At 50.9% G+C, this 21505-nt stretch overlaps 1 long non-coding RNA gene and 4 gene segments (V, D, J or C); 4 read left to right on the forward strand and 1 right to left on the reverse strand.

Annotated features, from left to right (window-relative positions):
- Positions 1-10074: 10074 nt before the first annotated feature.
- Positions 10075-15879, reverse strand: LOC128906154 (uncharacterized). The gene is made up of 3 exons (XR_008465078.1): positions 15239-15879; positions 10647-10972; positions 10075-10266 (listed from the first exon to the last, which is right to left on the reverse strand). It is a non-coding gene; the product is annotated as an uncharacterized LOC128906154 (long non-coding RNA).
- On the forward strand, positions 13326-14145 carry LOC128906152 (T cell receptor gamma variable 9-like). The segment is given in 2 exon segments: positions 13326-13617; positions 13743-14145. Coding segments are annotated over 2 exon segments (429 nt in total).
- Positions 14543-15119, forward strand: LOC128906153 (Ig kappa chain V-VI region NQ5-61.1.2-like). The segment is given in 2 exon segments: positions 14543-14606; positions 14717-15119. Coding segments are annotated over 2 exon segments (378 nt in total).
- Positions 15880-19427: 3548 nt separating the features above from the next.
- LOC128905236 (T cell receptor gamma variable 8-like) lies at positions 19428-20183 on the forward strand. The segment is given in 2 exon segments: positions 19428-19595; positions 19721-20183. Coding segments are annotated over 2 exon segments (429 nt in total).
- Positions 20184-20420: 237 nt separating this feature from the next.
- LOC128905239 (Ig kappa chain V-VI region NQ5-61.1.2-like) lies at positions 20421-21178 on the forward strand. The segment is given in 2 exon segments: positions 20421-20584; positions 20695-21178. Coding segments are annotated over 2 exon segments (378 nt in total).
- Positions 21179-21505: the final 327 nt, after the last annotated feature.

Genomic DNA, 21505 nt, shown 5'->3' on the forward strand with positions numbered 1-21505 from the left:
AAAGTGACCGATGCACAACTGTTTTGCTTAAAAATTTCAGAGGATTGTAGTAATTCTCAGCGTCCACCCATGCCTGTGGATGCTGTATAGCATCCACACAGCTGTGGAAAAAGGGCTTCTGAGGGTTTTGCTCCTTTATGTCCAGCAGAGGGTGGTAGATGCTAGAATTTACATCTGCCAAACTAGAGCTGTCATTTGGATCAATCTTCAGCTATGAGTTTGTTGCATTAGTATCTCTCGTTATCGGGCATTGGCTCATACCTGCAGACTCACGGGGAAAATCCAGTGCAATAACAGAGGCAAAAAACAGTTTTATGTATGCAGTAACTGGGTACTTCAACCTGCAGGCAAATGCGGATAGAAAAGTACATTAAGTCATTGCAGCAACGTACCCTTGCATCTTATACATATTAAAACTTGTGCTGTTTAGCAAACCAGAGTGGCTACTCATGGAAAATCTGCACCAACTAACAAGTTGCTCAGCTGATTCAATTCAAAGAGACATTGTTGGGTTAAGAAGATAAAAAAATTTTATATGCTACCTCTGCTTAAAATAATTTTATAGTCCTACCTGTGTTTAAATAAATCGCTAAATTATTAAGTAGGGGGGGAAATTTTGAAACAAACAAGCAAGCTAGCTTAATTTTCTAGCTCCTTCACGCTACTTTGACCTTATAAATCCAGTTTCTCTTGTAATTTTCTTACATGCCTCCTCCTTTCTGCCTCTCTCTGTTCACCTACCCGTGGTTTGCCCTGGTTGCACTGAGATGACTGAAACCCTGCTCGACTTAGCTGTTAGCAGAGTGCTGCAGTATTTGACTTCCAGCCAAAACAGCTGGATGATGGATCAATGCTGATCAATGGATGTTTGGAGTCTTTCAATGTTGGAGTGCTCATAACCAGCAAGCCAGTCCCTTACAGAGAAGTCAGTCCTCAGCTGCCTGACACTGGCTCTTGAGGCTACAAAAATACTGCCCCAAACCACCTCTCCCCTAAATGGAGTCCCTGAAACAGTAAAGGAGGTAGAGATTGGAGACACGTAGGGGTAACACCAGGAAGTAAAATATTCCACTATTTTCCTGTACTGTCTGCTCGGTTTAGGTCTGTAAAACAGCATACAAACTCATAGTCTTCCTACATTTTGTTTTTGCCCTTTTCTGGGAGGTCTGGGGGGAAAAAATGTATTTCCAGGAAATGTGAGATGAGGGTTTCTAGATAGATCTGATCAATGCAGGGCCTGTAGCCAAATGGAGTTGCCTACCCCGTGATCGCTTCCCCCATCCTATCTTTTTCCTGGAATAAGGAAGAGCCCACACAGAGTTCTCACCGTCGTAATGTTTCCTCTATGAGATGTAGGTGAGTTAAAGCTGGGAATGTATGTCAGTAGGAGAAAATACAAAAGTCCAGTAGTGCAGTGTTGGGGCTCGGAAGTGATTTGAACATTGCGGTCTCTTTGTGTGCTTCTTGTCTGCCTTTCAAGGAAATGCAATGCACAGTCTTTTTGCTTTGAAAACTCTTTGACAGGTCACAGCCTATTTTCCACCCAGAGACATCTGCCCACTGAGAATATGTAGAGTGGAAAGTTGGTGAAATGTAAGCCTGGCTCCAATCCAGTTGCTGCTTACAGTCAAGGAAGAAAGCTCTTTTTGATGGGAATTGTAAAATGGGGAGCAAAGCAGTAGCTTAATGTCTTTGACTATTATTCACTGGATGGGCTGGGCAAGGAAAATCCTGTACCAAACAAAACATATTTTCATAGAATCACAGGATGATAGAATGGTTAGTGTTGGAAGGGACCTTAAAGGTCACCTAGTTCCAACCCCCCTGCCATGGGCAGGGACACCTCCCACTAGCCCAGGCTGCTCAAAGCCCCATCCGGCCTGGCCTTGAACACTTCCAGGGATGGGGCAGCCACAGCTTCTCTGGGCAACCTGTTCCAGTGTCTCACCACCCTCATAGTAAAGAATTTTTTCCTGATATCTAATCTAAATCTACCCTTTTCAGTTTCAAACCGTTACCCCTCATCCTACCACTACAGTCCCTGATAAAGAGTCCCTCCCCATCCTTCCTGTAGGCCCCTTTTAAGAACTGGAAGGCCGCTATAAGGTCTCCCTGGAGCCTTCTCTTCTCCAGGCTGAACAACACCAACTCCCTCAGCCTGTCTTCATAGGAGAGATGCTCCAGCCCTCTGATCGTTTTCATGGCCCTCCTCTGGACTCACTCCAACAAGTCCTTCTTATGTTGGGGGCCCTAGAGCTGGACACAGTACTCCGGGTGAGATCTCCTGAGAGCAGAGTACAGGGGGATAATCTCCTCCCTTGACCTCCTGGCCATGCTTTTGATGCAGCCTGGGATGTGAATGGCTTTCAGGGCTGCAAGCATATCGCCTCACGTATTGTGAGGTTGCGTTCCTGTTCTCATGATTGATGGTTCTCTCCTCTCCCTCTCCTCTCTCCCCTTACCGTCCTCCCCATCACCTCCGCTTCTGTTCACCTTTCCCTTCTCCTTCCCTCCCAACCTCCCCAGTTTCCTCTCGTTTTCCCAGCTATTGCAGATGCGCACTGAGACTGGACCAAAATGTTTTACAACTTCTCTTGAGTGCAGTGGCACCCTGCCCCACCACTCCTGCGCTCTGTGCACACACCCACCCCTGGCCTCCATGAGAAAGCCATGCCTCTGCTGCCAAAGATCTGGCATCAAAGAGAACTTCAACTGTTTCATGTATATAAAGGTTAGCACACTTTGATTTCACTTTAGTCACACGTCTTGCTTTAGCTGGGTGAAGAACCAACTTCATCAAACTAAAATAAAAAGTTCAGCAAACACGTTGCTTTTCTATAGCTAAACCAGAGAAAATGGCAGACGCTTTGGTCCCACCACAGTGTCTGGAGCGGCTTTTCAAGTGAAAGGCTAATGATGTACCCAATAGCTACAAAGGTGAGGAGAAGTGGCACAGGTAAAACTGTCAAATTCATGAGCTAAGTGACTCTCAAGCAAGGAGTTACCAACTGCACACAGTAGTAAGTTGTCCCCAAATCCCTCGTGCTCTGGGTACCACACCAAAGTAAGTAGACTATTCACATCATCTCCACTTATTCAGGTAATTAAACTGGGTTCCTTAATTGTGAATACAACACCAACAATTGCAAATTCATGAAAATTACAAAACTACCACTCCTGGTTCTGCTGGGGCATACAGACTTTTAACGGACATGTGAGAATACAATTTGTCCCGAATCCTTGAGCATTTTAGCTCAGAATCAAAAAAGAAAAACCAGGGCGAAAACATGAGGCTGATGTTAAGCAGGGATGACAATTTTCCACACGTCCCACAGGTTCGCCTCATGACTAAACTGCAATTTCAAGGTGTGCATTTAGATACTGAAGTACAAAATCGACTGTCAAAAGCTGCCCATCTTTTGGGTCTAACACCATTCCTCTGGATCATAAGCTGCCCTTCTGAAAATGCCCAGATCCAGATCTTCCATAGCATCCGTCATGAGCCTACATGTACCCACAACATTGACCAGTTGCAGTTTTAATCCACTTTCAAATATTCCTCTCTCTCTGCTGTAAACACTGTACCTGCCTGAAAGGGATCCATTGCCTGGTCAACAGCGGAATCATTTTCAAAAGTCACATGAATTGATGGAGGAACAAAAAAAAATTAAGGTGTGTGTGGTGCATCCCGTGCTGACATGCCAAAGAACAAGGATGCTCACAGGCAGCACAGGCTCCTGTCTGGCCCAGGGCTACTTTAGAGCTTCAAACAGGCTTGAACATCTGATCTACTTATGAAGCCAAGGCTGGCTCCTAGGGCTGAGCTGCACGTATAGCCACAGCTGTGGGCACCGTCCTGCAGCAGGTTCCATCTGGCCAGGAAACACAGGAGACTTTCCCGGGTTTTCCTTGGTTTCCTATGTTCTGGTGAAAATTATGAGGACCATGACCCATGGAGGGCCAAGGAGTCTGGAGGTAAGGCCTTCTTTGACCTCTGCACGTGGCCAGTGGAAAAAGATGGTTATGGCCATGACCGAGCCCTCGGCTGCCACAGCAGAGGCTGGGACTGGCAGGAGGAGCGAGGGCGGTTGGACACCAAAAATGGAGGAGAGGGAGAGGAGGCTGAGCAGGTTGGCAAGGAGAAAGAGCCAGCTTTGGACATGGGCAGACACTGGAGATCATCTGGGGCTCTCCCCCCCTCTGCCAACAGCCCCTCAAAGACCTTCTGTCCTTTTTCCATGCTTGGAGAAGCGCAAGTGTTTGTGCCGGCTCCTCCACAGCCCTGTGCAGCACCTGGAAGTGCCACTATCCTGCTGGTGTCACTTCCTAGAAAACGCAGCTCCCCAGCCCGCTGGCAGGCACCTCTTTCTTTTTTACATACAGTTTTTATCCTTGGAACACTGAGGTCCAGTAAGCCAGATGGATTACATGCTGCCTGCTAATGAAAATGGAAAAGCATGATTCAATAGATGCATTTCTTCCCCTGCAAGTGGCAAATATTTTCAAACAGTCGATGCAGAAGGTGTTTTCTGACTGTATCCTGAGTAGCCTTCAGAAAAAAGGTTAATTTTGGTATGTTTCGGAGAGATGAATGGTGCTCAGACTAAGAGGATGAAAGGCGCTGGGGTCTCTGCACACCCAACCCTCATCAAGGTTTTCTCCAAAAGGCACCTTTAGGTCATTCTGATTTGGGTTTGGGCCCAGTGACAGCTGCGATTGTCACCTGCATCCCCAAAAGTGATGTGCTGGCCTCTCACTTTTCCTCTAAATCCCATGTCTTCTTCCTGAATCTTGCTTCACACAACTACAGTCTAAGGCACAATGGCTTTGCATCAGGCCTGGGAGACAAAGGAGGGTTGAAGCACAGTCGGGGAACGAGCAGCCTCCACTGGGCCGCAGCGCACGTGCAATTTTTCCGGAATCCTCGAAAACAAATTCTTGCCACTGCCCCTCTGTCTCCTTCCCGCCGCTCCCCCACACGCTGCCGAGGGACCCCCCGGCGCCACCCGGGGCCGGCGGAGGCTCGGGAGGGGCGGTGCGGCCTGTGCAGCCCCCGCCCGGGCAGCGCCTTCCCCGCTCGAAGCCCCGTCAGGGCGGGGGCCCTCGGCCAGGCCGCTGCCGAGCCCGGCCTTCGCCTGCCCTCCGCCAGGCCCAGAGCGCTGCCCAGCGAGCCCTGCTCCTTCTCCGGAGGCCGCGGGCTGCCGTGCGGGCTTGCGGGGCCACCAGCCGCCTGGGGCGGCCGTCGGGGCTGCAGCCTCAGGGGCCCGTTGATGGCGGCTTCCCACCCCTGTCAGCCACCGCCGGGGAGCGCCAGCCCCCCCGGCTCTCGACCGCCCCTCGGCTGAGCCCAGCCGCCCGCCGGCCGGGCCCTCCGCAGGCCCGGACCGCCCGAGGGTGCCGGGGGAGCGGACGTCCCTCAGGCAGCCGGTGGGGGCCTCGCCCTCCCGCGGCGGCGGCCATGGCCAGAGGTGGGGGAAGGCGCCGCCTCTGGGCTGCGGGGCCGAAGGGGGAACGCGGACCCCGGGCACCCCCCGCCCGGCCCGGCCCGGCCCGGAGCCGCCGGCAGCGCCGTCCCTTGGGGCAGCTGGTGCGGGAGCGTCGGGGCCGGGGCGGGACATGGCGGGAGGGGCTTTTCTCCGGAGGGAACACGGCTGTGGTGGGCCTGCTGCTCCCGGCAATGGCGGCGTCTGCTTTCCCGGGGTTTTGCCTTCTCCGTAGCTCCTTTTTTCCTCCGTTGCAGGTGGAACGTTTTGGATTGCTGCAGGCATTGCCCGGCGCCAGCTTGCCTTGTGCCAATAAATTATTCCCAAACAGCATTTAATACAAGGGGTAAATGGTACTTCACGGGTAGCTCCTGTGGGGCTGGAGGATGGGAGGCTATTTTGATCCGTTTATCAAATAACTTGTAGCTTTCACATCAAGGCAAAGCCAAATTACTGAGAAAACAAAGCATGTTCTCAGGTAGACATCTATTTAGCAAATAAGAGTGGAAAAAACCCCACAGCTTGATAATTTTGCATGCTTTTGTTAACAAGGATTATTTTTCGTTGAACAAGCAGTTATTGGATAGATAAACATACTCTCTTGCTGTTGGAGAAGATCTGTCAAAGTCTATTCCTTTATTCTATTGACAGCAATGTTTCTGGGAATATTTCTGTGGATTGTACTGAGAAGTTTCCTTTCTGTATTTTTATCATTAGAAAAAGCAGCACTTATTACATCTTCCTCAGATGCTAATTGTCTGATTTTTTTCTCAAATTAGTTTTATGCACTTCGTTGACATCTGCAGAAGTATTCCTGAAGTCCACAATTATGAGTGAGGTGTGAACTAGAGCCTACAGAAATAGGCTTAGATAAAAATGTTCTCATTTCTTGAGTTAGTCTTACCATGTGCTATGAATTGGGAATTCAGCGAGTGATCATATGAGAGAAAGGACCACAAATTTGCTGCCAGAGATAGTCTTTCATTAGTGTATGGCATAGCATGTATCCACAGGTTGATTTAATTCTTTCTGTTGATGTTGTACATGTTCTATGTAGAAACATAAGTAGTCAATTTCAAGGGCTTCCTACAGAATAACTTTGGCTAGATCTCAACTTAAGAGAGCAGAAAGCATTTTAAAATTATTTTTTTAAATTTGGTTTTCTTGGCTATTTTCTTGGGCTTATAATTGGGTTTTATGCCCTGCTGGGGCAGGGAAGGATGTGAGGAGAGACGAGGTGTGTCTGGGAGGGTGGCTCAGCAGGCCCTTGAAGGCGCCTTTTTCTTGCCAGAGAGCAAGGCTGTCCCTGGGCCAGTGGGACTGTCCTCCAGCTGCCTTCATGTGCTCTGGGCTCCAGCCCCCTCCTCCTGCCAGGCCTGGGGTGCCCTCAAGGCGACAGTGGCCACAGGAGGGCCATTTTCTGCCGTTTGCACTCTGTCCTTTTGCAAAAGGGCAGAGCATGGTGGCGGAATTGCAGGCCAGATGTAGCCGTGTAGCCTGGAAAGCCCAGTTCCTCTTTTCCCCCATTGCGCTTGCCAGAAGTTGTTGCTTGAAACTTGCCATCATGTTCTTCAACAGCTGTAAAGCAATCCTTCTTCACAAGTCACACCTGGAAAGAGAAACATCCCAGATTCCTCCCCCAGCAGCGCTCTCTGTTCCTGGCCTGGACCAGTTGTGTAGAAAGGAGAAAATAGTTTCATTTCTGTGTCTGCTCATTTCTTGATCTCTTCACCCCACCCTCCCCACCCCTCTCTCTTTCTCTGAAAAAAGCGTTGAGCTCCCTTGATTGTGGTCGGTGGCCTTGTGCAAAACGTCTGGCCAATGTTTTCAAAGTACATCTTGAGTGTAAGGAGATCTTGAATCTACTTGCTTCCTTCTTCTTCTTTGGTGCAGCAGAGCTGGCTGTGAAAGGCAGGAGGAGAGCTGGGCAGGTGGGTGTGTGCAGAGGCCCATGTTTAGGTGTGCTTGCCCAGCAGGTGGTTCCCAGAGCAGTGGTGGCCCCTGAGCTGTAGGAGATGTCTGGAATGGATGTCTGAAAGCCTGCTGCCTTGCCTGGGCTTTCTTGAATTGAAAGGCAGTTGGTACCTGAACATCTGAAACCCTTTGCAGGTTGGCAGGGAACTGTTCCAAAAGTATTTGACATCCGCTGTGGTAAAAGTTTTCTGTAAATGTGATCCATTGAAGCATTTCCTAGACAACTCTTTACAGCATCTCCAGTCTCTGGAGCCTTTGTCTCTGATGCGCTTGATTGCTCCAGGTGATTTTCAAAGTTGATGCTAGGGCAAGGAGTTGGGTGGAAACTGCAATGAAAAGCTTTCAGTCTCGCTGAGAGAAATGGAGATAACTAATGTGCTTTTTTGCACTGCAGGGCGGAAAGCGAGGGCCTAGGGATAGGAAGGGGGTGTTGCATATTTATTGGTTCTGGATGTCTGCTTTTACAGCACTTCCTCTAGCCCTCTTGTTGGAGGATGGCAGGTTGGATGGATCCGTGGTTTCCTTCCTCTCCTAGTAATTCTTTTCAACTCCCACTGTGCTTTTTGTCTCAGAGGATCCCCAGGTGGGACATCCATGGATTGCTCTCCGTGGCAGTGAAGTGCAGCCCCAAGAACTGCCTCCCAATTTCCGTTGGTCCTGCCTGGCAGTGAAAGCCCAGAAAATGGAGTCAGCTAAGAGTGAGCTGGAGCGCTCTGCTTCCAGCGGGGGGAGCGCAAGGCTGCTGCTGAAGGGCCAAGCTGGCAGGATGATGCCAGAGCCAAGGAGCAGAAAGGAAGTATTCCCCAAATGCCAGAGTGCTCCCTTCAGCATCGATGGCTATACCTTTGCAACAGGTGAGCCTGATTTCCTTCCTCTTCTTTCCTTCCTTGTCCCCCTCCTCCTTCTTTCCTCTCTTTCCTTTCCTCCTCTTGCCAGGAAGGAGAGGGAACAGACAGCTGTTGACAGCTGCCTTCTGTCAAGAGATGCCTTTAAGCTGTGGAGATGCCCTGCAGCTCTTGTTTGGGTTTGTGTTGCATGCTGCCTCCTGTATTTTCTTCTGCCCCAGAAACTTGCCATTGATAGGCAGCCACGCAAAAAGTGCTGGGTTTTGTATGAGTTCCCTGCAAACTTTTGTTGTGGAGCCTTCTGTCAGGCAATCATGGGCACGAGGATTGCAGGTTTCCAACTTGCCAGCTGCGCTTGCTTGGGATGAGCCCAGAACATAACCCTTGGGAGCCTTGGCTTTGTTTCCAAGATTTCTTGGTTGCCTTAGCACGTGTTTCCAACGTTTCTGTCAGCTTTTGCCATTTCTATGTTTGCGTCAAAGTGTCTGTAAGGGTTCTTGTTGCCTCTCAAAGAGAAAAAGGCAAACTGGTGGGGCAGGGAAGGACGTGAGGAGAGAGGAGGAGTTTTGGGACTGGTTGTTGTAGCCGTTTGAAGAGTGCAGTTTCTTGTTTGTGTGCAGTGTCTTAGGGCAAAGTGAGGCTTGTCAAAGGGGCAGATGTCTGTGTGTTTTTTCAAGAGCCTTGCTGTGCCCAAGTGAAAATGGGAGGATTCCCTGAGCAGACTGCTCTGCCCCAACTGCCTGTCTCCCTAGGCTCCATTCCATCCATCCCTATAGATGTTAGAAAGCAAGCCAGCTTCCATCCCGTTTTAATTTTTTGTTGAACTCCAAGTGACAAAAGGTGTGTAATGTATGTGTAGCCATCGATGGATACAAATTGCCCTTGAATCCCTTTCAGATGGCAGCGATTCTGCTTCCTTGCCCTTGTGAAATCAGGAAAGTTTTTTCTGATTTGTCCGAGTGTGCTTGGGTCGGAGTTTCACTAACTAAGGATGGCTGCAAGCTTGCGATTGCTGTGGGAGGAAGTACTTGTTTCTTGATTCCTCTGCTCTATGGAAAACTTGTTTTGCACTCATTAAAATGGTGCCAACATGAAACTTGCTGGAAAAAACTGGGAGGTGGAAATGTATGTAGTCCTTTGTTAATGTGCATGTAGCATTTTAATGGTGAAAGTGCCTGGCAAGTGCTCCTTTTGAAATGTCGTTCTCTAACGCAAAGGGGTAGTCCCTGGGCAGGTCAAGCTGCAACATGCTCCCTTTGGAACTGCCTCTCGTCATCTCTCTCCCTCTCAGCGCCATTACCGCTAGTGTTATTTCCTCTGTTTGTGTCCGTGTGGAGGAGGAACGTTGCTTTTTGAGCCTAGGCCCATGATCTGTAGATGCTGAACATTTCTGACTGTGCCTAACGATTGAGTTTGTTGATGAACAAAGCGAGAAGCTTGCTGTGTTTGTTGCTCTGCATGTCTTTATTGCTATTCGTGCTCACAAAACAACTACACCAGATTTTCCCTTCCCCTTTTCCCTTCCCCTTTTCCCTTCCTTTTTCCCTTCCTTTTTCCCTTCCCCTCTGCCTTCCCCTCCCCTCCCCCTTTTCCCTTCTCTTTCCCCTTCCCTTCTTCCCATTCCCCTTCTCTTTCCCCTTCTCCTTCCCCTTCTTCTTCCCTTCCCCTTCCCAATGAGTCAAATCATGATGAGCCTGAAATGACAGGGATTTTTCATCTCCAAAAACACTTGGAAGGACAACCAGCACAAGGGTTACAAGTGGGAACAGCATTTTATTGTCTTTAGCTCAAAACGGTTGCAGAGCAGATGCTTACAAGCACCATCACAAAACAAGAGCTCTCACTCCAGAATAGCCGACGACAGACACAGTCGGGTGGCAGAAAGCAGCCTTTTATTGTGGACAGACGTGAGGGGCGGGAGCCCAGGAATGGCAGGGCTTCAGCTCCTGACAGGAAAGTGGCACCTACAACGACAGAGTCAGAAAGCACTGATGAACGCACAAAGGCAGGAAGAGGCAGGACTTGGTTGCCCTTTCTTTGGGAAACAGAGTTGAGAAGGAGTTGTTTGTAGCCCAGAAGAGAGAGCTCTTGCGGGCACTGAGGAGGGGATGGCTCTGGTGCCGTATCCCCCTGGGAAATGCCCTTGGAGACTGTACGTTGCCAAGGATGTGCAGTGCCCCTGTGCCACACAGCAGGGCTCCACGGGGAACCCCTGGGGATGTGCCATGGAATTCTTTCCAAAGCCTGGCAGCACCGGCCCTCGCCCTCCCTTGCCAGCCCCTTGGACTGCCTTTAGAGCAGTTTTCTGAGCTGGGAAAGATGGGTAGCAGAGCCTGGGACTCACCTGGGCTTCTCCCTGCTGTTCTAACATCGCCGTCTTTTGTGCTCTTCCTTCTTTTCTCTTCTTGGCGGCATTCCCTCTCCTCGTCCCAGGCCTCTTCTCTCTTCCTTTTTCTTGGGTTTTCAGTTTCCTGGAGGGGGCCTGGAAACCTTTGCGTGCCACGGTGGGATTAGATAGGTAAAGGCAGGATCAACTGCATTCATCAGGTCTTGATTGAAGCAAAGCTGACTCCTTTTACCTTCTTTCCTGGGAAAGGCTCTTTAGTTCTTGTGCGCGTGCCGGGGAGTCTCGGGTGGCCTCTGGGGCGGTTGGAGGCAAAGCGGCGGTGCCTAAAGCAGAAATGTTGGCATTAGCAGGTGGCAAGGGACGCTCTTCCTAAAGCCAAGAGAGAAAAAATACCAGGAACTGTTACAAAACTATTAACAACTGCTATGGTAAAGTTCTTCTCTAAATGTAGCACATGGAAGCATTTCAGACAAACATTTACAGCATCTTCAGTCTCTAGAGCCTTTATCTCTGATGTGCTTGATAGTAACAGCCCTCCTTGTGTTCTGCCAGTGGGAAACCAGACTTAAAATGACTGATTGACTATTATTCAAAGCATCTTTCTCATTGAGAAATTGAAATCAGAAGTTACATAATCATTGAAAAGTAAGGCTTCAACTAGGCAATTAGGGGAAAAAAAAACCCTCTGGGCTTTCTCAAAAATTTCTACAAATGATAAATAAACTACAGGATGTGCATCTTGTGAGGTTGTGTTCCCTGTTCTCCTCATGAGTCAGTGACAGACAAAAACTTTTAGTTACTGGAATATAGTGACATTCTTTTGTATTTGAGGCTCTGCTACCCGGGTCAACTGAACTGAAAATACATACCCTGGTGGTATGTGCATACCTGCACATCTATCATCAGGATGAAGAACCTTGATTTTCTTGAGGTTTCCCTCTGTCTGTTCCTCACACATTGCTCTTTAAGAAGGGCGCATGTTTCGCCTTGCTCTTCCGTAAGCCTTATTAGCCTGTGAAACCAGTCCGCTGAAGTTCAATTTATTTAGATGAAGCTTCAGGAAAAACACTGGTTTCACAATCCTTCCCCTTCCTCTTCCCCCTCTCTTTCTCCTCTCCTCTCTTCCCTTCGCTTCCTCTCCCTTAGCCTCCCCTCCTCTCCCATTCCCCCTTGCTCCTCTGTCCCTACTGCTCCCCTTAGGACCTCAGGAGACACCTTTCTCTTGCTTGACACACTGTTACCAGCTGCCACCCAAGGGAGTCCCCTCCTCCTCCTATGCGGCATTGCTCACTCTGCACCAGGGCTGGTTTCCTTCTCCTGACTCTCAACGACAGCAGAGCGTGTCAGACAGCAGAAGGTTTTTGCCTTCTCTCTAGGTGTTGATCAAAGGAAATGGCTTGTGCGTGATTATTTAACACATCCGCGGCTGGCAGAGCCTCATTGGGCGGTTTCGTGGTGCTCAGATCTGCTTCTCCCCCACCTTGAGTCTGGCCCTGACCCTGTCCCCATAAGGAAGCCGTAAGGAGCGCTGTGACAATGTGGCTACTGAGCACTTTCCTCCTGGCAGCTGGGTTTTCTTGTCCGTGCCCTGCTCAGCCCGCTGCCTGCACGTCCGCCGGTGGCAAAGGGGACGTTGTCTTATCTGAGCTTCATGCCTCTCATTTTTCTCTTTCTTTCACACAGGCGGTTCTGCACAGGTCTTGCAGCAAAGCCCCGTATCCATCACCAAGCCACAAAGCAAAACGGTGCTCATCAACTGCCACGTCTCCGATCCGGACTTTAACAACGTTTTCATTCACTGGTACCGAAAGAGGCCCAACGCAGCTCCCAGGCGCGTTGCCTACATGTCCTCCAGGCTCTTCCTCGAAAACCCCTCTGATGAGGGGAAGTTTAGCATCGAGAAGGACCCCGCCAAATCGGTCTGCACCCTGAGAGTGAGCAAAGTAACTCTGCAGGACTCGGCTACCTACTACTGTGCCAGGTGGGATGCACAGCAGTAGGAAGCCATAGGGGACGTGCACAAAGACGTGCTCTGCGTTCTGACCCAGCTCCTGAAGAGTTTGACAACACGCAGGAACATCCCCACCCAACTTTTCCCACCAGCTGTGAATCAGGCACACTGTACGGGCAGCCAGACGCCAAAGACGCTGCTGAGCTAGTGCACGCTTTGCAGACGCGCAACTCCAGCCAGCAGCAGCAGAGCTGTTATTCCACTCTTTCCAGAGGAACCAGCAGGGACCTTGCCTCCAAAGAACGGCTTTGAATGGTACGGACTACTTTCTCTATTTTGCTTGCCCTATCCCTCTTTATTTTAAACTAAACCTCGGGGGGCTGTAGAGCATTTGTGTTTCTTTGCATAATACCCAGCATTTGGAGGTGCCAGCCTGGGTGCAGCATCTCACCTTAGCCGTGAGAAGACGCCGTCACAAGCAGTGCTACTTGTGGGCTCCCAAATGGCTGCTGTGTATTCTCCTGGCCTTTGCCATTCAACCTGTGTGACGGGCAGTCATTTGAGAGCCCTCACATTCATTAAGCTCCATGTCCTGATTGTTTTCTTTAACTTGACTGAGAGCGGACCTGCGGAAAAGTCTCTGACCCCTGGCATTGTGTAGCAGCCTTCAACTAGTCTAAAAGCAATGGGAAAATCTGCGACATACTACACGAGTACTTTGTAAAGCAGTTAGAGTAGTTGTGTGTGTGCGCACGAGAGAGAGAGAGAGAAGGTGAGTTTGTGCCGCTTGTGTAAAAGCTATAACCAGGCTGTAAACCTTTAGCAGGGTTCAGTCCTGCTGCTTTTGCCGCTGGGAAAGCCTCTCCGCGTGATGCCCCAGTGAGTCATTTCCTTTGCTCAGCCGCAGCCCTGCGTCCCTGCCGGGAGAGCTGTCACCTTCCTCCCGGAGGCAGACGCCAGCGAGAGCCCTCGGGATGCTGCTGCTCCTGCTCGTGGGCCTGGCTGCAGCCTGGTCTCGTAGGTTCCCCTTGTCACCACGGCACGGCACGGTGTGGGGCAGTGGCAGGAGGCACCCCGTATCTGGCAGTGGGAATGGACAGCAGGCTGAGGGTGTTTGTTCTCTTTTCTCTCCTTCTTTCTAGCTGGACGAGCACAAGTGCTTCTGAAGCAGAGTCAAGCATCTGTTACCAGAGAGCAAACGAAAACTGCACGGATTGACTGTATAGCCGAGGGCATATCTGGCTTCCAGTCTGCGTATATACATTGGTACCGACATACGCCCCCCAGAGCTCCCCAACGGATTCTGTTAATCGGATCAGGACCAGTCACTTACGATGATGATTCCTATAGGAACAAGTACTCTTCTTGGAAGCAAGGTACAAATGTCTGCACTTCCTTCATCTATGACGTCAACCCCAGCGATGAAGGCACCTACTACTGTGCCTACTGGCGGTCCCACAGAACTAGCAGGCCACAGGCAGCCTGTACAGAAAGCTGCCCGTACCCTGAGCACGAGGCTTTCCGTTGAATTCAGAGAACCACAATTGCACCTTCCTGCCTCTGAAACATCCCAACAGGTTTCTGCTGAGGATGGAAGTATAAATAACGGCCAAAGAGAGCAGCACAAAACCACAAAGAGTTGCAGCGTTCTACAGCTCAGCTGGTATCATGGGCTGGGCTGGGGAAAAGGAGCACTCCTCTGGGTGATGGAAATGACGGCTGAATTTAGACAATGACACAGATCATCGTTGGAGGATATAGATGCCTTCCCAAATACAGTCTGAGCTGACAACAAGGAAGCGCTGGAAGGGAGGGAGGACAGGGGGAGGTAGCAGTTTGAAGGACGACCATTGGATGTTCCAAGTGAGTCACAGCCTCCTCCCAGTCATTTGATGCTTTCTCCACCTTTATAGTGTTCCTGTCTCTATTAATTTCATTTCCAGGTTTAACCCACACAGGCAGCATGTTGCTGCTCCCAGTCCTTCTTGCAACTTCGCTGTGGTCCCGTAAGCCCTTTTTCCTCTCCCCTCTCCTTCCCATTTCCAGAGAGCGCAGTCCTGGCTCCAAAATCCCGTGATTTCTTCCCCTCAGAGAATTTCTCCGCTTCTCCTTCCAGGTGGAGACGCACAGGCAGTGCCGGTGCAAACCCCAGAGCTGCAGAGGCAGGTGACTGGCAGCTCTGCCAGCATGGCGTGCCGAATGAGCGCCAAAAACATCGTGCACTGGTACAGGCAGCTTCCCGGAGAGCCGCCAAAGAGGATCCTGTACGTGTTGCGACAGTCACCTGTGTTTGATGACAGCAGTGATACAAGGAGATTTCAAGTATGGAAACATCCTACTGAGCCCCTCTACGGTCTCACGATACAATATTTAACCCCGAGGGATTCTGGCACCTACTACTGTGCCTATTGGTTCTATGAAGGCATCACAGCGTTAGATGGGCAAAGATAAGCCGTACAAAAAAGCACTTTTGCACTCTGAACCGCAAGCTCAAAATGCTGATCTGCCAAAATGCCGATACTTCCTTATTCCACCCCTCTCTGACGATTTTCTGCAACAGGATAAGAGAAATAGCAATTTAGCATGGCAATGGCTAAAGAGATGATGTTTACGGTCAGTGTATCAATTCAATACTCACCCCTATCTGTAAGGTCCTGAAACTGGAGAGTCCCAGTCACTTTGGCGTGAATACATTGACCGTGACTCTTAAGATGAAGGCCTGGTTGTACTCAAGTTCAGTAAAATTACTGAAAGCGCAATTAATCCTGTGTCGCTCGAACCAGGACCCAGCCACAGGGGAGCACCCCGCAGCACCAGCCCCGCTCATCGAGATGCCCCTCTGCCATGGCTGCTGCCAGCAGCCCTCACAGGGCTCCCTTTTGTTTTCCAGCCTTCCTTCCAAGAAGTGTTTGCATCTCATCCGAGCTTCAAAACCAAAATCCTGCGGCTGTGCATTTCCTCCCGCATCCGAAACCAGAGTGGAGGCACGTCCCCGTGGTGCAGCTGCCCCGGTTGCTGCAGGCTGATGGCCGCCGTCTGCTCCGGTGGAGGGCAGCACCAGCACGGGGGCATCCCAGGCCCTTGGGCGTGCTGCAGCTGGGTGACTGAGCTGAAGCAGCAAAAGGAGGTCCCTAACGGGGTGGGGGAATGCCTCCTGCCCGCTCGGGCACTGTACGCCTCTCAGCACCCCTGCGGGTGACGGCACACGCTCACCGCCCACTGGGGTGACCTCCAGGTTGAAACCTTCATGCCCTCACGCGCAGCTGGAGCTGATCTCACTCACAGCCCGCCCTTCCTCAGTGGCTCTGCCTCAAGGTTGCCACAATCCTAGGATTTTACCAGTGTGTCTCGTATTCACCTGAAAAAGCAGGCAGGACCACAACTGCTCTAAGCCAATTTTAGCATGTGCCAGCTTGGAGAGGGTTTTCTGCAAACGTGCCCCCATCTGCTTTGCACACAGAAGACCCGTTGCTGAAGACTGCTCAGGAGAGTCACCTGCTCCTCCCACACAGCCCAGTCCCCATCTCCGCTCCCTTGCACCCTCCTCTGACTCTCAACGACAGCAGAGCGTGACCGGCAAACATGCTGCTGCTGGCAGCGCTTGTCTCCACAGCCGCTTGGTCTTGTAAGTGCTTCCTTATTTTCTTACCTTCCCTCACAGGCACACATGGCTCTGCTAGCAGGCATCTTCCCAAAGCCCTGAATTCCAGCTCATGACACCATTTCTCCTCTCTTTTTTCCTAGGGGGATTTGCACAAGAAATTCCCGTGCAGAGCCCACTCTCTCTCACCAAGTCTAAAGGAAGTGTGTATCTGGAATGTCACTTTAAAGACGTCTCTGTAAATTTTGATAGCACCTACATGCACTGGTATCAACAGAAGGCGAATAAAGCTCCAGAGAGGATTCTCTAGCTTAGCAAGGGACGACAAAAGTAGTAGATGAGGGCTTCCAAGAACGCAGGTACAGGGTTGAAAAAGATTCTAGCCAGAAAGTGTGTATTCTTACAATAAACGATGTCACTCCAGACGACACCGCTACCTACTATTGCGCCTACTGGTACGATCACTGTGGTAGGAGCTCTGAGATCACCGAGACAAATACCGCCTCAGCGTCTCAACCACAAACATCTTGAAAGATCCCGACTCCCATCCCCCAAGCGTGGAATGAGCGGCCTGGCCTCAGGCGCACGCTCTGGAGAAGTAGGACATGCTCGGGGGCTGACCGACACCGTGGAAGCATCAGCTGCCAAAAGCTAGAGATTTCGGCTGAGCAAAGGCACAGTGCAAAGCTCCGATAGCTGACCCATCCTCTCCGTTCCACCTTCTCCTCCTTTTCACTCAGGCATGTCAGCAATGTGGTTTGTAAGGATTTATTTGACGCAAAGCGGGCCCATTTCCACGTTGTTGTTCCTGGAAAAAGGTCAGCAAGTTGTGCTGGAGCTCTTCAAAGGAGCTTCCTTAGCAGTTCTGAGTAACTTCACACACTGACCGTAGGAACTGCGATTTCAGGTAGAACCTGCGTCACAGACTCCCATGTGACATTCGTGGTTGTAAAGAATGGGACCAATGGTTAAAAGGAGACCTGTGGAGCTGCTCACCCAGGGCTTAGTTTTGGGAGCTGCTGTGGGTGATGGTATCCGTTTGCAAGCTACCACCGCTTGCAGGACCTTTCATCAGGGGATGAAGGAGATCTCTTGCGGCCCCAAAAAGCTCGAGGCATTTAGAGGAGCTGCCACTGGGTGATGGGTACTCAAGTCACTCATTTGTCCTCTTTAGGCGCCGGCTCTCTCCTGCCGAAACGTGGCCTGAGCCCAGGGCGCTGCTTGCCAGGCGGGGCTCACCTGCAGGAACTCGCCAGGGTGACAAGTTGTGCAGAATAGCAGACAAGTGCTGCTTGGCTGTTTAGGTGACTAACCTGGAAGGACAGGCAGAAGGGACTTGCAGCACCAGCGCGAGGTAGAGCCAAAGTTTAACCCTACAGGGCTCCTTGCAGGGTGCAGCCCGGGGCTCTGCTTCCAGCAGCAGGCAAGAGCGGGTGCCCAGAGGAGACCGTACAAGCAAACACACAGCAGCAATTTCCCAGAAATGCTTCCTGATCTCAGTGATGTAGGGCAGCAATTTTGCCTGCTTTCGAGGGGCATCTCATCTCTTCCATCCTCCGATAGTCGATGTCCCTTGAAAATCCAGATAGGAAGAACTGACCTTAAAAGCGAGCACAAATAAATCTTATGTTGAGGGGAAAAAAATAAAAAGAAAAGTGACTCTTTACTTATCATCTAAGCAAATTCCTTAGGGGAAAAAAGAAAAAAATGCATGTTTGCCTCAGTAGTGAGCTCTCTCCTCACAAGTGTGTGTGTGTGTGGGGGGGGGTGGTGGTGGTGGGGCTTGCCTTCTCTCTAGGTGTTGATCAAAGGAAATGGCTTGTGCGTGATTATTTAACACATCCGCGGCTGGCAGAGCCTCATTGGGCGGTTTCGTGGTGCTCAGATCTGCTTCTCCCCCACCTTGAGTCTGGCCCTGACCCTGTTCCCATAAGGAAGCCGTAAGGAGCGCTGTGACAATGTGGCTACTGAGCACTTTCCTCCTGGCAGCTGGGTTTTCTTGTCCGTGCCCTGCTCAGCCCGCTGCCTGCACGTCCGCCAGTGGCAAAGGGGACGTTGTCTTATCTGAGCTTCATGCCTCTCATTTTTCTCTTTCTTTCACACAGGCGGTTCTGCACAGGTCTTGCAGCAAAGCCCCGTATCCATCACCAAGCCACAAAGCAAAACGGTGCTCATCAACTGCCACGTCTCCGATCCGGACTTTAACAACGTTTTCATTCACTGGTACCGAAAGAGGCCCAACGCAGCTCCCAGGCGCGTTGCCTACATGTCCTCCAGGCTCTTCCTCGAAAACCCCTCTGATGAGGGGAAGTTTAGCATCGAGAAGGACCCCGCCAAATCGGTCTGCACCCTGAGAGTGAGCAAAGTAACTCTGCAGGACTCGGCTACCTACTACTGTGCCAGGTGGGATGCACAGCAGTAGGAAGCCATAGGGGACGTGCACAAAGACGTGCTCTGCGTTCTGACCCAGCTCCTGAAGAGTTTGACAAGACGCAGGAACATCCCCACCCAACTTTTCCCACCAGCTGTGAATCAGGCACACTGTACGGGCAGCCAGACGCCAAAGACGCTGCTGAGCTAGTGCACGCTTTGCAGACGCGCAACTCCAGCCAGCAGCAGCAGAGCTGTTATTCCACTCTTTCCAGAGGAACCAGCAGGGACCTTGCCTCCAAAGAACGGCTTTGAATGGTACGGACTACTTTCTCTATTTTGCTTGCCCTATCCCTCTTTATTTTAAACTAAACCTCGGGGGGCTGTAGAGCATTTGTGTTTCTTTGCATAATACCCAGCATTTGGAGGTGCCAGCCTGGGTGCAGCATCTCACCTTAGCCGTGAGAAGACGCCGTCACAAGCAGTGCTACTTGTGGGCTCCCAAATGGCTGCTGTGTATTCTCCTGGCCTTTGCCATTCAACCTGTGTGACGGGCAGTCATTTGAGAGCCCTCACATTCATTAAGCTCCATGTCCTGATTGTTTTCTTTAACTTGACTGAGAGCGGACCTGCGGAAAAGTCTCTGACCCCTGGCATTGTGTAGCAGCCTTCAACTAGTCTAAAAGCAATGGGAAAATCTGCGACATACTACACGAGTACTTTGTAAAGCAGTTAGAGTAGTTGTGTGTGTGCGCACGAGAGAGAGAGAGAGAGAGAAGGTGAGTTTGTGCCGCTTGTGTAAAAGCTATAACCAGGCTGTAAACCTTTAGCAGGGTTCAGTCCTGCTGCTTTTGCCGCTGGGAAAGCCTCTCCGCGTGATGCCCCAGTGAGTCATTTCCTTTGCTCAGCCGCAGCCCTGCGTCCCTGCCGGGAGAGCTGTCACCTTCCTCCCGGAGGCAGACGCCAGCGAGAGCCCTCGGGATGCTGCTGCTCCTGCTCGTGGGCCTGGCTGCAGCCTGGTCTCGTAGGTTCCCCTTGTCACCACGGCACGGCACGGTGTGGGGCAGTGGCAGGAGGCACCCCGTATTTGGCAGTGGGAATGGACAGCAGGCTGAGGGTGTTTGTTCTCTTTTCTCTCCTTCTTTCTAGCTGGACAAGCACAAGAGCTTCTGAAGCAGAGTCAAGCATCTGTTACCAGAGAGCAAACGAAAACTGCACGGATTGACTGTGTAGCCGAGGGCATATCTGGCTTCCAGTCTGCGTATATACATTGGTACCGACATACGCCCCCCAGAGCTCCCCAACGGATTCTGTTAATCGGATCAGGACCAGTCACTTACGATGATGATTCCTATAGGAACAAGTACTCTTCTTGGAAGCAAGGTACAAATGTCTGCACTTTCTTCATCTATGACGTCAACCCCAGCGATGAAGGCACCTACTACTGTGCCTACTGGCGGTCCCACAGAACTAGCAGGCCACAGGCAGCCTGTACAGAAAGCTGCCCGTACCCTGAGCACGAGGCTTTCCGTTGAATTCAGAGAACCACAATTGCACCTTCCTGCCTCTGAAACATCCCAACAGGTTTCTGCTGAGGATGGAAGTATAAATAACGGCCAAAGAGAGCAGCACAAAACCACAAAGAGTTGCAGCGTTCTACAGCTCAGCTGGTATCATGGGCTGGGCTGGGGAAAAGGAGCACTCCTCTGGGTGATGGAAATGACGGCTGAATTTAGACAATGACACAGATCATCGTTGGAGGCTATAGATGCCTTCCCAAATACAGTCTGAGCTGACAACAAGGAAGCGCTGGAAGGGAGGGAGGACAGGGGGAGGTAGCAGTTTGAAGGACGACCATTGGATGTTCCAAGTGAGTCACAGCCTCCTCCCAGTCATTTGATGCTTTCTCCACCTTTATAGTGTTCCTGTCTCTATTAATTTCATTTCCAGGTTTAACCCACACAGGCAGCATGTTGCTGCTCCCAGTCCTTCTTGCAACGTCATTGTGGTCCCGTAAGCCCTTTTTCCTCTCCCCTCTCCTTCCCATTTCCAGAGAGCGCAGTCCTGGCTCCAAAATCCCGTGGTTTCTTCCCCTCAGAGTATTTCTCCGCTTCTCCTTCCAGGTGGAGACGCACAGGCAGTGCCGGTGCAAACCCCAGAGCTGCAGAGGCAGGTGACTGGCAGCTCTGCCAGCATGGCGTGCCGAATGAGCGCCAAAAACATCGTGCACTGGTACAGGCAGCTTCCCGGAGAGCCGCCAAAGAGGATCCTGTACGTGTCGGGACAGTCACCTGTGTTTGATGACAGCAGTGATACAAGGAGATTTCAAGTTCGGAAACATCCTACTGAGCCCCTCTACAGTCTCACGATACAATATTTAACCCCGAGGGATTCTGGCACCTACTACTGTGCCTATTGGTTCTATGAAGGCATCACAGCGTTAGATGGGCAAAGATAAGCCGTACAAAAAAGCACTTTTGCACTCTGAACCGCAAGCTCAAAATGCTGATCTGCCAAAATGCCGATACTTCCTTATTCCACCCCTCTCTGACGATTTTCTGCAACAGGATAAGAGAAATAGCAATTTAGCATGGCAATGGCTAAAGAGATGATGTTTACGGTCAGTGTATCAATTCAATACTCACCCCTATCTGTAAGGTCCTGAAACCGGAGAGTCCCAGTCACTTTGGCGTGAATACATTGACCGTGACTCTTAAGATGAAGGCCTGGTTGTACTCAAGTTCAGTAAAATTACTGAAAGCGCAATTAATCCTGTGTCGCTCGAACCAGGACCCAGTCACAGGGGAGCACCCCGCAGCACCAGCCCCGCTCATCGAGATGCCCCTCTGCCATGGCTGCTGCCAGCAGCCCTCACAGGGCTCCCTTTTGTTTTCCAGCCTTCCTTCCAAGAAGTGTTTGCATCTCATCCGAGCT

Source organism: Rissa tridactyla, chromosome 2 (genome assembly GCF_028500815.1).
Source record: "Rissa tridactyla isolate bRisTri1 chromosome 2, bRisTri1.patW.cur.20221130, whole genome shotgun sequence".
NCBI lineage: Eukaryota > Metazoa > Chordata > Aves > Charadriiformes > Laridae > Rissa > Rissa tridactyla.